This window comes from Cotesia typhae, unplaced genomic scaffold, assembly GCF_013202065.1.
Source record: "Cotesia typhae breed Kobodo isofemale line unplaced genomic scaffold, CoteBio_Ctyphae scaffold_152, whole genome shotgun sequence".
Lineage (NCBI taxonomy): Eukaryota > Metazoa > Arthropoda > Insecta > Hymenoptera > Braconidae > Cotesia > Cotesia typhae.
Window position 1 is genome coordinate 6,335,998 of NW_027423776.1, and position 16,535 is coordinate 6,352,532.

Sequence of the window (16,535 nt, forward strand, 5' to 3'; positions counted from 1 at the left end):
CTGTGTAAGCAATTTCATTATTTTTCATCATCCTCATATTAAAATAGCCGTCAATGTCACACGCCCACCTAATAATGTAATATATCTGTGATTTTTAAAATTTAAAACCCTCAACTCCCCACAACTACTCACACATTTATTAGGAAAAAAAATGAATAATTCAGTCCTATAATTTTTTTAATTTGGCTTGAATTATAAGATCTTTTTTTTATGAATTGATCTAAATAATTAGTAATTAAGGGCGTAGAATAGTACTTTCACACAAAGTAAAAATTATAAAGTTATTATTGAAAATTGATAATAATTGAGCATGATTCTAGAGTATTGAACTACTTAATTATATAGCCTTTTTTCTGCTTTAGAGTACAAATATAATGACTTACAGTAAAATATAAATAATAGCCAATAATTATTAACGCTTCAATAAATTTTTGAAAAAATCTAAAACGGGAATAACTTTGCTACTTTTTTAGTGTAAAAATTTTCGAGACAAAAAATAAAATTTTTCATTCATTCTTCCTAATCTATATGTATGAAATTTTTTTATTAACAAACTTAAAATAATAGTTTTACAAAATGAAAAATTTAAAACATTTTATCAAAATTTTGATATTTTAAATATTAAAATGTCAGTGTAACATTTAATGATAAAAATGATCTTTTTCTAATCTAATTAAAAATTTTCGCATCTTTGCCACAATAATTATGAACCCTCATACCGTCTAGTTAATAAGAACCAACCCTTAACATTTAAAAAAAATTTTTTCTTCCTTACAAATTACATTACATACCCTCGTTTTATTTTCCCGGTACGGTTTTCAATCATGCATATAATTTCGGCCTACATTTTGTCGATCTCTGTAAAAAGCTAGGTCTAAAAGACTCTCGGTATAGTATTTTCCCTGTACTGTATATGTAAGCATCACTACTTTACACGCCTGACGAATTTTCACCTTTAAAGAGGTAAGGATCGATTTTCCGCGCCGATCGGCCCGGAAGATGTACACGTATATCTACAAGTAAAGTTAACTATTTGCTACTAATAACACCAGCATGCGCACAATCAGTAGAATAATAGTAATAGTATGAATATATATATATGTATTGGTTTATGTATAGACAGTATAAGTAAAGTACAGCGAGGATTTACCCGCAGGCCGTAGGCGGGTCAGCAATAGGAAACTAGGGTAGGCTGTCCTTGTGCTCTCTCGAATGGTTTGTTGGTGGGTTATTGGAACGTTGGCACGAAGACGTGTTACTTTCATCTACACGGTGAGCACACCGGAAGCTCTGTTTATATATTTCAATCCAATCTAATCCAATATTACTTTTTTCCTACGTACCACACGCCGCACTGTCGCTGTCCCACTTACAATCCCGATTATATTATATTTTCTCTATTTTTATTTTTTATTTACAATCATCAATTATTATTTATTGCACGGAAAAATCTGGTTATTTTTAATTTATTTTGCAATTTTGCAAATTTTTATATAAATATTCGTAATTATTTTAAAAAACTTTTCAGTTTTAATTATAATTACGAAAAATATTTTTTTTTTATTGGAAATTTTATTTTAAATTTTAGTAAGATAATTAAAAAAATTTTTTTAAAAGAAAAATTTTGAATCAAAAAGAAGATGTCGAAGTAATCAGAAAATGTTTTGTACTAAAAGTAATTTTAGCTTGATTTAAGAATTTTTTTATTTATCTTCAGCTGAAGTTACTCCTCTAAATGAATATCCTTGTTCAATTTTTTTTTCCTTAAATCAAGTCAATTTGTCTATTAAAATATTCCAAATAGAAAAAATTTTAAACTGTACAAAATGATAATTACAAAATGATTATAAGAATTTAAGTTCAGATTTTTTTTTTTAATCTATAATTACAATAATCACATTTTGAAATTGTTGTGAAGAAAGTAATCATTTTTTAACGCTACGGAATGTTTTTTGTTCACTATACTCCCAATAACACTTAAAATTATCCCAAACTCATTAAAATTATCTACTATGTCAGTGTTGAAATTTTAAAAATGTAACTTTAGTATTTCTAATTAATTTACAAAAAAAAACTTCTAATACATTGTCTTATAAATATAACATGCCAACCATTTATAAAATTTAGACCTCCTACTCCAAAAAAGTTTATACATTTCCAAAAGCTCCCTTGGAAATTCTATCAAAAAATATTTTGAAGCTTCGGTAAATAATTAAAAAAAAATTTTCTGACTTGAAATTTTTTTATTTAAATTATTCGATTTAAAAAAAAAATTATCCAATTTAATGAAAAAAAAAAAAAAAAAAAAAAAAAACTTGAATTTTTTACAAAGATCCGTCTATAAATATCTAAATCAAGTAAATATAGAAAAAAATAATTATAAAGGCAATAAAAGTAAATAAATAAATATAATATATATGAGGTAAAAAAATGAAAGTAAATTAATATAAAGTAAAGAGACTGGCGTGGTGTATGTACTACACCCGTTATAGTTATAGTTAGATGAATAGCATACGTCGATGGATCAACGTTTTAAAGCGTGTAATTTTTTCTTGAGTCTTTACTTAGTCAGTCTTTGTCACAGCACATAATGGTGCATACTCGTTACTCGCTTGTTGGTTTCCCTCTCGATGGGTTTACTTGCGGATAGTATGTAGAATAGAACAAGGCATAGAGGTAATGACAAGCCTCCTCTGGGTATAGTAGAGTGCATGTATACGTCCATATATCATATATATTAGAGTGTATCAAAAAAATCGACTATTTTTTTTTTTCAACGAACATTGAAAAATCGTTAGAGTATCTCTAGAAGAAGATCCTCTGAAAATATGAGCTCTTAATATTAATATTTAGAGATGGCGTCATGTGATTTCTATTTCCCATTTAAATAACATAGGAAAATTTTTTTAAAGTTTGGAATTTTGTACCATGATAACGAGCTATCTCATAGGTTAAACACTTATCAGTCCTTATAGGAAATTAAATGCTCTACAAAAAAGGTCTGATTGACATTTTGCATAAGTTAAGCCGTTTCAAAGATATCAAGCGTCAAACTTCAGACTGATAAAAATTGCGCTTAATTTTTTTTTTAAAGAAAAAAAAAATCAATTTATATGTATTTAAAATCAATTATCATCAATTTGAGAATAAATATATGAATATATTTAATAGAATGCATATCCAAAATTCTTAATAATTTTACAAATGCTAATTTTTATTGATTTTCAGCGAAAAATATTTACTTACATAAAAAATATTTCACAAGTTTATTGTAAATTTATTCAAATTTTGTATTAATAATAAATATTCTGATTATATAGTATTATATGTTAATGTGTTAATAGTCCATTTCACTTCATATCAATTTTTTTTTGTTATCTACTTATTTAAGTAAATCGGTAATCCAAATGTTTGTAGAATAGATTATACAATTGTTATTTGCGCCCTCTACCAGCTATTGTCTATAATTAACTCCAAGCTTTTGTACTATTATACATTTCTTCTCCCTTTTTAATGTTACTGATTACATTTTATTCTGATGATTGTTTAAATTAACCGTTAGTTTATCAATCTTCGAAGAATTAAGTTTATTTATTAAGTGTTAAAGATGGAAAAACAAATTTATTTAATTGGCTACCAAATAACAAAATTTGTGGGACGTAAACTGCCAAGTTTAAAAGAGGTTATGTCTCTTTTTTCCATTATCATAGTTCTCAACGAATGACAATTAACAAAAGTGCATTATTTACGATTAAAAACGTTTTTGAGTTATGGGCTGAAGCTGGAATTCCGACGTGTACCCAAAGTTCTGCAATAAGAAAGCTTGTTCATTGTCATACTCTTTGGAACAATTTGGTAAAAAGTAAAAATAAAAAGCAGTCTCATAATAAAACATCACATTTTCGTGTGCTAATTGAAAAATTGTTTGACGTTGCTCATCATAATGCAACGAAACTTATTGACAAAGATAAGAAGTTATTTTTGGAAGGCCAACGGCAATTGAACCGACGAGGTTTTATTAATATTAATCCTCAAAATAATATGGAAGTTGACCTAATATCTGATAGTGATGTAAATCAACCAAATGAAATTGGTAAGTGTTTCTTTACTTTTTCGCAGTCTTAGGTAACTTTTGCATACAAATTATATAGAAAATCGTTCACTTTTGAATCGTACATTGTCTTCATTTTTCAAAAACTTCAAAGTATTTAACTGATTTATTTTTTAGATAATAAAAAATGATCTTTTAGAATGTTCTCTTGATAACTAGGCTTTTCTATTTCATTCTTGATACTAGCTTTTTCATGAGTATTTTATGATCCTTGAAAATCAGCAAAGAACATAAAAGTTTAAGTTCACCAAGATTTTTAATTTGCATCTAAAAAATTGCTAAAATGTTTTAACGAATCTTGAAATTAGAAAGTCAAGTTTGTTATGTAACTTATCAATGTTTGGTTTTTATTTCTTCTTGCGGTTAAAATTTTGAATTATTTTACAAATTATCAAGAATTTAACTGAAATTTTGATTATCTTATAGAAAAAAATCAGTCTTTTGTCAACGATACCGGCTTATTAAGTCAAAAAACCGATTCCAGTCTTAGTCGAACTTCACACTCAATTTCTGGTTATGAAGATGATGTTAAATTTTCGCAACAGCCAAAAAAAAAGGACGTAGTGACACCTCTACTTGCTAGTACACTTGATCGTGCGAATGTGACTGACAGAAATGCTACTTACATCATAGCTGCTACGTTGACGAGTGTAGGACTTGATATAAACGATTACAATATAAGTCATATGACGGTCCATCGAAAGCGTGAATCCATGAGGGAAAATGTAGTGAAGAATTTACAAAACAATCTAGCACTTGATAACTGCGTTCTACACTGGGATGGAAAAATAATGCCTGATAATGAAGAACCTGGGAATGTCGATAGACTGGCAATTGTGATAACAGCTTCGGGACAAGAAACATTTCTTGAAGCTCCCAAAATTTCGTCTGGAACTGGTGAAAATCAAGCTTCAGTAATTGTTTCAAAAATGCGGGATTGGTCTGTCACTGACAAAGTTAAAGCGTTATGCTTCGATACTACGGCAACAAATACAGGTATTATTTACTTGAATTATGGCAGATCTACTTTTTGAGATGTCTTCAATTTTTCATAGCCATGTTTTGATTGTTCAATTTGTCATTTATTTATTTATAAAAATTAATTGAAAATTTTTTATTTATTAGGAGTACACAATGGTTCATGCGTTTTAATAGAACAAGCATTAAAAAGAGAGCTTATTTATTTACCGTGTCGTCACCACATTCTTGAGCTGGTTTTAAGATCTGTATTTGAATCATATTGGCCTACATCATCTGGACCTAATGTCCCAATTTTCACCAGATTCAAAGATAAGTGGAGCGAAATAGATCAACAAAAGTATGTTGCAGGAATTTCAGACCAGGGAGTATTTGGAGTCATAGGTGATACCAAAGAACAAATACTGATTCTTCTTACGAATTATTCACAAGTAAAAATAAATATATTTCATGTCTCCCGTAATAATTACTTTAATTATATTAATATTGATTGCAATTTAATAATAATAATAATAATAATAATAATGTTATTAATTCATGTTAAATAGATATCACAACCAAGAGGTGATTACAGAGAGCTCTTGGAATTGGCTTTTATTTTTTTGGGAGCGATACCACCTAACGGAGTAATGTTCAAACGACCTGGAGCGGTACATCACGCAAGGTGGATGGCCAAGGCAATTTATAATTTGAAAATATTTTTATTTCGAAATCAATTTAAACTTACGAATTCTGAAATGAAAGGAGTGCGGCAGGTCTGTGTTTTTATAATAAAATTTTATGTGAAAATATGGTTTTCAGCAACATCGGCAATAACAGCACCAAATAATGATTTGAAGCTAATGCAAGAATTGCTTTCCTACAATAAAATAAACCCACTTGTTTCTAAAAATGCATCTGAAAAAATGGCTAAGCATTTATGGTACCTCTCAGAGGAATTAGCTGCTCTATCATTATTTGATATGAATGTGTCGCTAGAAATAAAAAAAAAATAGTTACAGCTCTAAAATCGAATGAAGGCACACTTATAAATAAGAAGCGTTTTCAAATAAAAGGCAAAAATTTCAAAACATTATTAAAAAAAGATTTGAGCGACTTTGTATCTAAAAAATCTTTAATTTTATTTGAACGGTTCGGTTTGTGTACAGATTTTCTTGATGTAGACATAACTTTATGGCCAATTCATGAAAGCTATCAAAATAATCTTCAATTTTTTAATTTGTTAAAAGTTGTGAATGATGTTGCTGAAAGAAATATTGCGTTAATTTCTCAATATAATCAACGCTTAACTAAAAATGAGGAGCAGTTTCAAGGTTTGTTACAAACTGTGAAAAAACATCGACAAGATTATCCAAATTGTATGAAAAAGAATTTATTGTAGATTTTACTGCTAAGAAGTTCACTAAAAATGTTTCAATAGATCTTGTATTTTACTGTTGTTACTGTTTAATTTATTAATAAACCAATAAATCTATTATTATTAATTGAAATGGATTATTATTACATAATATAAATAGTTTTATTTGAAACTTGTACCACAATTTTTACGTAAGTAAATATTTTTCGCTGAAAACCAATAAAAATTAGCATTTGTAAAATTATTAAGAATTTCGGATATGCATTCTATTGAATATATTCATATATTTATTCTCAAATTGATGATAATTGATTTTAAATACATATAAATTGATTTTTTTTTCTTTAAAAAAAAAAATTAAGCGCAATTTTTATCAATCTGAAGTTTGACGCTTGATATCTTTGAAACGGCTTAACTTACGCAAAATGTCAATCAGACCTTTTTTGTAGAGCATTTAATTTCCTATAAGGACTGATAAGTGTTTAACCTATGAGATAGCTCGTTATCATGGTACAAAATTCCAAACTTTAAAAAAAAATTTTCCTATGTTATTTAAATGGGAAATAGAAATCACATGACGCCATCTCTAAATATTAATATTAAGAGCTCATATTTTCAGAGGATCTTCTTCTAGAGATACTCTAACGATTTTTCAATGTTCGTTGAAAAAAAAAAATAGTCGATTTTTTTGATACACTCTAATATATATACATGGTGCATAGAGGAAGAGACAACCGCTCGTTTAATGCACCAGCCCTGACCTACATAGTAATAATGCACGTTGCTGCTGACTACACACTCGCACTCTTACTCTTACTCTATATCTATATCTATGTTTATGTCCATGTCTAATACGAGACTCTGTAGCTAATGAGTTAGATGGATTATATTATTATTATTATACTGCTACTAGTTTTACTATTATACATAGAAAGCATGCTTTAGACCAACACACGTTTAGTCTATTATTGTCGCGGAATTACGAATTATTTCGCGCTACCACATTTACTATAATACACATATGCGTCACCTCAATCTATTCTATCTCTATTATAAAATAATAATAATAATTTATTTGATAAAAATTTTAAGTTTCCTTCTATAAATTATCTCAACAAAGCCCAAAAAAATTAAACTGTCGGTAAAAAATCATTTTTCTACATCCAAGTAATTTAGACTAAAAACCTAAAAAATCTTGCCCCAATTATCTCTTCCTAGTTCCAACAACCTATAAACCTACAACTGTAACTGCAATCTAAAAAGGAACAAAACTAAAATCAATTTGTTTGGGCTCTCCCACATAACATCCCATAATAGCTTTCACTTTCGTAGTTCATAGCCTGGCGTAACAATTGTATAATAGTATAGTTATATATTACCTCAACTCATTGTCAGATAAAATAAAAGTTGTTTAAATTGAAGGCCAAATTTAAAATTCTTCACCGGTTACCGGAAGTATTGTCAGTATAGTATTATATAGGCGGTATTCAAATAAATCACCGATACGCTTAACACAGTAAATATTTAAAGTAGCAATATGATTATAATTACAATTACAATTATACTACTATTACTTAACTCACTCATGTCGACTATCTATCCCTATCTCTATCTCTATCTGATGATCTCTCTGCATTATAAATTACACATGTTTTGTAAATAAAACATTATTATTGTGATTTTTATTTTTAGTTTTAGTTTTATTAATTATAATAATAATAAATAGCGAATTTATGTCTGTTTATTTCTACTTCGAGCTTTTACAATAAAAAAAGTGTCTAATATTTCTTATTGTCCTTGACATGTATAATTTTTTCCGGTAAAAACAGCGAATTAAAAAAAAAACTTAAAAACTAAAAAAAAAAAATAGCAGTGTTTGTCGAGGTTCGTTTAAATGAGATTGAAGTAAAAATAAATAATAAAAAAATAAAATAAAGTACATAGACAGGATTTATTTAAATTCTCAAGCCGTTCTCTTCCTGTTGTGTTGAGTTTTTGAAGGAAGTAGGCGTATATATGTGAGGTCGCGAGTAGTTATACGTACAAACGATGACAATGAAGTGACGACGGCGTTTAAACCGTTTGCAAGCATTCATGACGAAAAATATAAATATAAATTGTATGAAAATAGGTCAGGGTTGGACTAAAGAAATATAAAAGTACTCTACGAGCACTTCCTTCTTGTATTGGACTCATTATACACATAACAGTGCAGTAGAACAGCGAAAGTATTTTATTGCTACTACACTGCCGGAAAAAAATAACTAGTGTGTCAATCAACCGGCATTTATAGAAATTATTCACGCTCAAATGATTTCTGTTTGCTTTGAGAAACAATTCGAAAGTTTTCAACAATAGTTGAGGGCAAAACAGAAGCTAAACATGTTTATGTTTATGGTTATATTTATTTATTTACTTTAACAATAAACTTGATAACAATATAATTGTTCCACGTGCTGTATTTTTTAATTGTCGAGTCATGTAATGAATATCGCGGTCGCAACATTGTCTTCGATATAATTGTTTCACTTATTTGACTTCTTATCGATGTATTATTTCCGTTGACTATCTTTCAGAAGTCAAATAATTATTTTTCCCTCAGTAAAAAATTTACTTTATTTTTTTTTTTAATGGTAATAAAATTTATATCTACAATTTTCATTACTACCTATTAATAAATTTCTATATAACTATCATAATTATTGTAATCATCAATTTAATTTTATTTTTTATAAAATGGATCAATGATTCAATAATTATTTTCTGAGAACTACATATATATTTTTTATAAATACTTATATTGTTATGAATTAATTTTATTTAAATTAGAAAAATTTTTTATTAACAAAATTAGGATCAATTTTAAGAATACGTTCGTTAAAAGTTGAATTTTGTTGCAATAATAAGAGCAAAAAATTTTTATTAATTTGCTCAAATAATTAATATATTTAGAATTTATTTCATAAAAATTAACAGGCATTTGAAAACTTTCATGATTGTTACTGGAAAAAAAAAAAAAAAAAAAAATTCAATTTGAAAAAATTATATTTTTTAGAAATAATTTATTTTGTTAATAAATTGTTAGTTGACTGCAAATTGCGTCTTTAATATTGCAATCACTTGAAAAAAATTTTCCCGAAAATCGTCTACAACTATAGCAGCTAATTTTGAGCGAATTTGATAATGAAAAATTTCATTTTACAAAATTTTGTATAAATACTCGAAAGAAAAAATTCATGGTTATAAAGCAAATAAAAAAATATTTATGAAAACTTCACTTCTCTTGGCTGAATCGAAGTTTCATTGAACCAAGAAATATTCTTTTTCCAAAACAACTTATTAATAAATCTCCCGAAAATTTTCTTAGCTAAATGAAACTTTTTTTTTGATATATGAATTTGACTGTACATCAGCAGACAAAATATATAAAATATATACCGACATAAAATCACGTATATTTACCATACATTACGTCAATACGACAAGCATAACTAAACACACATAACATATATAACATATAAGATACAAGATATAACCCAGCGTGTTGTACTTGAACGTCTGAGAGCTCGTGATGTCACATAGAAAGAGAGAGTCTCGCGTTACCGTTACGCAATGCCGGACTCAAATGTATGTACCAGCATGTAGCTTACCTATATATATATATATATATATATATATATATATATATATATATATATATATATATATATATTATGTTTACATTTAACAGAGAAAGTTATCCCGTAGCGTCCTCCGTCCGGCGTCCATACTACTGACCAAACACTCAACACTGACCTTACTATTTTACATTACATCGCACGCACGCTTATAATATTCGTCTGCTGGCTGTTGGTTTCTGATGGCCCAATAAGTCACACATCATTTATCATTACACCTATAAATAGACAACGATAGAAAAATTATTTATAGCTGATATGTAGGCGTCATAACATAATTATAAAAAACAACACGTGACAAGCGACTAATTTATTTGATTAAATTTTGAAAGGACGAGACATATAGAGAATCATATACAGAATAGATGATATCCATGGATCGATGTGGCTAGACGTCCATCGCCCTCGACCCTCCGTCCTCCACTCATCTATATTTATTCATCTTTTCTCTTTCTCCGCTACCGCATTTTCACTCTTTATCTTTATTCGACTTTTGACATTAGTTTTTTTTAGTGCTCACCTACGGTATCAGCAATGTCACCCAAGGTCGGATGCCCTTTTATCAACCCCTGGATTAATTGATCCCAGTTTTGCTTCTCTTTTATAGTTTGATTTGGCACGAGGTTCTTTAGTTTGCCAAGGTGTCCTTTTTGTAGTGAATAATGCTAATGATCTTGAGGATTTTTAAATTGATTTTCTGAATTTAATATTCGACACACGGAAAAATTACAGGGTACCTTTTTTGTAGAGAATTTAATCCTTTACAAAATTGGACTTTATCAATTTTATCATAACTCTTATTATTTATCTAGGATTTAAATTTTTGAATTACAATATCATTTAAAAAAATTTAAACTTCAATTTCTGGTTGAAATATTAAAAATACATAAAAAAATTTTTTTTATAGAAAATTTAATTTTCTACAAGAAAGGTTCTTGTTAATTTTATCCTATCTTACTTGGCTTACCATTAAGCCAGAATTTTAATTTTAAAATAATAAAAATTTTGGAGCAATCTAAAAATATTACTTAAAAAAAAAAATTACATTTGAATTTCAAGATGATCATGTAAAATTCTGGTAGTATCAATTTAACAATCTGTGATGTTAATATTTTTCTTATGCTCCATACGCTTGAAACACGTAAATATATTTACGCAAAAATGATAGTGGCAAGGTTTCAATAGATTTTGAATAAAGAGCGACATATGATACAAGATATTTGAGCAACATTGAACATGTGTGAAAATTTTTCGCAACACCAGGTGCATTTAACGCAAGTAAACCAGCATTGGTATTCATTACGTGGCATTGGCACATACTGATCTTTCTCGGCTATTGACTGTATATCCATTTATTTTATTTATATATATGTACATATGTGTTTATACTTCTATTCGTGATACTTGACGTTGGCCGTCAGGCGAAATAAAACAAGTACAAAGATATAGGAAGCGCTGTACTAAAGAAAGGTTAAAAAAATCTATTGACATAACAACCAACAATGCTCGTACTCAATAAATGAATAAATAAATAAAAGAATACGTATACTTCAATGAAGATGAATAAATTAATCGCAACAATATATCACAACTCACATCAAGTATCAGTGAACTCGGTGGATATGGGCAATTGCCCTCAATATTTTGACTGTTCATTCTAAAGCATTTATTGCCTGACCCTCTGGCAATAACGTAAATTACACCTACACTCTCAAAACTCCAAAATCATATTCATATTTATATTTAATACATAGTCGTGTACATTTACAATTTTTTAAACTCTGCTTTAAATTATTTTTTAATAACTTTTAACCATCCGAAGTCAAAAATTCATAAATTTTTAGTGTTCTGATAAATCCATTATACGATTAAAAATAAGCGTTCGTCACATGATTTAAGTAAAAAAAAAAAAAAAAAAAAAAAAAAAAAAAAAAACTTTTCAATCGCATTTTTAATGACACTTTTAAAAAAATTTTTTTAAAACTTCAAATAATATAAAAAAATAAAATTAGTTACCCAATCTGTTCCACAAATAAAGAAATTTTTACGAGTTAATAAAATATCTAAACAATAAATTTTTTATGAAATTAATTATTAACTTAAGTAATAAAAAATTTTGAGTTTTTAAAAATTTAATTTTGAAATAACAAGAGTGTTATAAATTTTTGTGAAAAATAATAACCTTTGGGTTCACAAAAGTAAATAGTTTAATAAAATTTATATTATATCATCCGTTGTCGAATTGAAATGACTGGCGCTGCTGAAATTTACTGAGTAATAACAAAGAGAATTGCTTTTTCTTGTAAGGTAGCTAGTAGTAATGCGTATGGAGCACGTCGTTATGTTCAAAATCTGATATTAAATTTATTATCATCTTACAGTCTAATTTATTTAAATAATCTAACTTTACACACTAAACAAAAAAAAACTATTTATTACAAATAAATAATTCTTTTTTTCCTTTTACTGTCGCCGAGAATCAAACCCTGTCCTCCCGTACTAGACTTCTGTGACTGTTTTCCGCCGCCACAGTCACTTTAAGTCATTTAGAAAATATTCAAAGTTCAGATTAATAATCGCAAAGAATGTTATTTAAAAAATGATAAAAATTTATAATAATATTTATTAGCATTTAATAGAATATTTATACAAATTCTTAATTACAATTGGCCAGGAGTTCACTGACTAAAAATGATAAAAATAAAATGTGAATAATAGTTTGAACTAATTAGAGCGCAAAATAGGTTCCATTTACTCGTATAGAAAGGAAGTTGTGTTTTTATAAATAATTGAGTTATTGGGTATCATTTTCCATAACAATTTTCCCTGATATCGATGAACTCGTTGAGAAATTGCTTAATGAACCTGATGGTAGTGTACTGGTAGTGGCTGAAAGGAAGGTAGAAATATTGCAGTGGGTCAAGGAGAGTCTACAGTGGCTTTCACTTCCTCTCCAGCGGTTTAAACACAGCACAACTCAACTCACTTGCTGTGTAATGCTATTGCTGGTAGCTGGTTGCTGGCATAAATACAGACAGGAATCTCAATAGAACCTCCGAGCTCCGAGCAAATCTCTGCATATATTCCGCGTCATTAAATATAAAAACAATATCCCATTTTTTATCCCTCCTTCCTCTACTGAATGCCAGCACTGGCGATTGCTCAATCGGCAACTTCTTGCTGCTATCTCAACTGGTAGTGACTGTTGTAAATGGTGTAACCCGTAATCCGTAACCCGTAACAAATATTCAGGAGTGTAAAGACAGAAACAGGTATTTAATGGGAATGTTATTTAATAATTGCAGTGGATACGAGGGAAATACAAGCGCCACATGACTCAGCGGACCCTGATGAGGCGATGGCCCTCGCGACAGTTAAGGCCGAGCCAGGTAGTACTACAGGAACACGTTTGCTCCATGGAATTCTATCACAGCATCCTCCCCAGCACAATCTTGGCATGCCCAACGGAGGGTACAATCGGCATTTGACCAATCATATACAGCTCGGACAACCTCCTTACACCACTAATGGAATCGCCACCACAAATACACCAGGTAAATAAGGAGATATGTAGCTCGAACGTTATGTTTAGGGTCAAAGGGGTATCTTCTGGGATGGCCTGAATATCAAATTCGTCAAACTTGTCTATATGAAAGACCAGAAAATTTATTTTAGTTCAACTGAGTTTTATTTTATGGCACTGAATTTTTGATATTTTTTTTTCTTCTTTAAGAAAATTTATTGATGCTAAAAAAAATTAGAATCGTATAGTTTTAGGAAATTTCTTATTTTTTATCAAATTTTTTAATATTGAATTTTTTAAAATTTTTTTAAATAAATTTCTTAATTTTACTTTTAGAAATTTCTAAAAAATTGTATATGCAATTTTTTTTTTAATATTTGTTGAAAACAAAAAATCAGATTTCTGATTTCAGATCATTTATTTATGTATAACACAATGCATTCAACAACGTAGCCATTTCGATAAAATTGTCAAGAAAATAAGCGTACATAGTTTAAATTCGCATTTTACATAGAGCTTAAAACATGTAATATTACGTACATGGTACATTATTAATTATCGTAAAATATTTCCAACATTATTAATTAGCAAAAAACCCAAATAATTATCGAGGTTCTTGAAATTTCGTTTGAACCAAAATTATTCAACCGAAAAATAAAATTATGATTTTTTTATCAATCAAAATTACAAGTTAAAATAATATTCAGAATTTAAGCCATAAAAGTCGCTACCAATCAATTTTTATCCCTAAGAAAATAAATTTCTTAATCAGCCTAGTTACCAAAATAAAAAAGTATTCCTTTTTTCTTTATCAATATTCAATTAAAAATTTCTATCACTGAACAAAAAACCTAAAACAAAATTTCTAGGAATTTATAGGAATTTTCTAGAACCTTAAAGTAAAATAAACTCCTTATCTGACAGTTGATCGTCCTGCAGTTACTGTCAGTGACAAAGTAGCAATTTTCGACCTTTTTAATTCGGTGAACATGTTATACGGCAAAAGAAAAGCTGTTGGTCATTCTCGGGACAGTTGTATGATAAAAACAGAGATGATAAGTCGTTGGTGAGTGGTACCGACATCATCCAGCTCAGCATCAGGATCAGCTCGAGCTCGACTACTCTTTCTTTACTTGCATTGGATTTACTTAGCATAGTCTCAGCTTGAACAAGTTTTAAATAATTGTCTTGGTAGCAACAGCAAACAGCTATGGCTCGGGTTGGTTACCGTGGGAATACTACTGTTGTATGCATACTAAATGACAAGATGACCTTCGGCTCTTGCATAAAGATACCTTTAATTGAACAGCCACGCGAAAACGAGTTTGCGTTACCCATATACCATTCGATCGAGTTAAGTCTGAGCTTAACGACATTACTGTCATATCAAGTCTCACTTTTTCTTTCTCTTCTTATTAATTAATTTTAATTCATTTTTACTCAATTATTATTTCTGTTAATTAGGAAGTGGATCACTGCCAGCGAGTCCTGCAGACAGTGGAGTCAGTGACGTCGAGTCGAGCACATCATCCGGTGGGAATGAAGATGCTAATTTATTGCTCAAAGCAAGACTTAATCCTAATTCATCTTTACAACAAAATCTTGGTTCCCATCACTCTCATATGCCCTCAGGTATTTTTTTTTTTTTTTTTAGATTTTAATAAGTATAAAATTGTCACAATAGGAAAATAAATTTCGTGGCAAGGTTAAAGAAATCAATTGCTTTCTGTTAAGCTAATATGATTATGATTTGATTGGTTAATTTGAAAGTTTAAGATTTTGAAAGCTATTGTTCCTTCATACATGAGTTTCTTTTTTTGAGGCGTGCAATCACTAAATATTCTTACGATTAAATAGTTTTCATTCGAAGATCATTTGGTGATTAAATATTTAGAACGGCTTATTTTTTTTTATTTTTACAAAAATTATATTTTTTAATTTATAGTTAATGTTAAAAAAATATTTATATTTTTAATTACAAAAATTCGATCATAAAAAAAAAATACTTGAGTAAAAATTTTCATTTTTATGTTTTTTATTCAAATTCATTATTTTTTCTTTATATATCACTGGTTAATAAAAATTTTTCTAAATAATATTGTAAGAAAATTTCAATTTTCTCTAACTTTAATATAATTTTTTATTTTCGAAAATTGCAATCATAAAATTATAATTTTTAACTTCAAAAATAATTATTTTAAATTATAAAAAATAAATTTAACATTGTATAATTTAAACCAACATTAAAGTTATTTATTTGAACTTCTGACACAAAATACACAATCATAAAAATGTGCATACATCAATTAAATAAGACCGTTTAAACAAAAATAAATAAAAATGCTGAAGAAGTTTAACTAAATAAACAACACTGTAAATTAAAAATTACGCAACAATAATACACGTACAGTATACCTTAGCTTTCAATAAAATTAATCAACTTCATAAATAAAAATGTTAATAGACAATTAATATTACATATCTGATATGTTATGTGTTACGAAATAGCAGCGATCGCCAGATCGGCTTGCCATAGCCCTGGAGTGTATTCGAGCTCGACGGGATTCTTGCCACCCTCTTACCACCCTCATCAGCACCACACATCCCAATACCACCCTCATCGAGGAAGCTCGCCTCACCACCCCCACGGTAACCACGGTATGCCGTCAGCAATGGGACCACCGCATCACCATCACCACCATCAAACTCAGAGTCTTCAGCATCTCCACTATCGGCAGCCATCGACGTGTAAGTTTTTTTTTTTTTTTTTTATTTTCTCTTATCTAAATTTAATATTTATTTTATCTACGCATGAATAAGATTTAACAAGTAAAATAGTTTTAGTCTACTCTTTATTTACCGTACGTTAGTTTATTTTCTATGTACTGC

General features: G+C 28.6%; 2 protein-coding genes across 11 annotated transcripts in view; both read left to right on the forward strand.

Annotated features, from left to right (window-relative positions):
• The window catches only part of Eip74ef (Ecdysone-induced protein E74), a 103,468-nt gene that overhangs the window by 67,978 nt on the left and 18,955 nt on the right, over nt 1–16,535 (forward strand). For 6 of the 7 annotated variants that reach the window (XM_074256632.1, XM_074256636.1, XM_074256633.1 and 3 more), the window contains 3 exons: nt 13,429–13,677; nt 15,111–15,278; nt 16,155–16,394. In XM_074256632.1, coding sequence (XP_074112733.1) covers nt 13,429–13,677; nt 15,111–15,278; nt 16,155–16,394 — 657 coding nt within the window. The remainder of the gene's footprint in view (nt 1–13,428; nt 13,678–15,110; nt 15,279–16,154; nt 16,395–16,535) is intronic. The other variant, XM_074256637.1, reaches the window with a different exon arrangement.
• Nucleotides 2,659–6,517, forward strand: LOC141536250 (uncharacterized). 4 transcript variants are annotated; one of them, XR_012480705.1, is made up of 5 exons: nt 2,659–4,093; nt 4,538–5,107; nt 5,237–5,548; nt 5,638–5,753; nt 5,891–6,025. XR_012480705.1 is itself a non-coding variant. In XM_074256640.1 (5 exons), the coding sequence occupies exons 1-5, from the start codon at nt 3,721–3,723 to the stop codon at nt 5,916–5,918; spliced, it is 1,371 nt and encodes a 456-aa protein (XP_074112741.1). In that variant the 5' UTR covers nt 2,677–3,720; the 3' UTR covers nt 5,919–6,056. The 4 variants fall into 4 exon arrangements, 3 of the variants coding, with proteins under 3 accessions (XP_074112742.1, XP_074112741.1, XP_074112740.1); XM_074256640.1 differs by having other exon boundaries at nt 2,677–4,093; nt 5,237–5,520; nt 5,891–6,056; XM_074256641.1 differs by lacking the exon at nt 5,891–6,025 and having other exon boundaries at nt 5,638–5,792.

What these genes read in the sequence shown, in the direction of transcription:
- LOC141536250 (XM_074256639.1), top strand. Translation starts at nt 3,721, where the DNA reads ATGACAATTAACAAAAGTGCATTATTTACGATTAAAAACGTTTTTGAG. An exon ending in AAATCAACCAAATGAAATTG is followed by an intron (nt 4,094 to 4,537) that starts GTAAGTGTTTCT and finishes ATTATCTTATAG; the next exon opens with AAAAAAATCAGTCTTTTGTC. An exon ending in TTCTTACGAATTATTCACAA is followed by an intron (nt 5,521 to 5,637) that starts GTAAAAATAAAT and finishes CATGTTAAATAG; the next exon opens with ATATCACAACCAAGAGGTGA.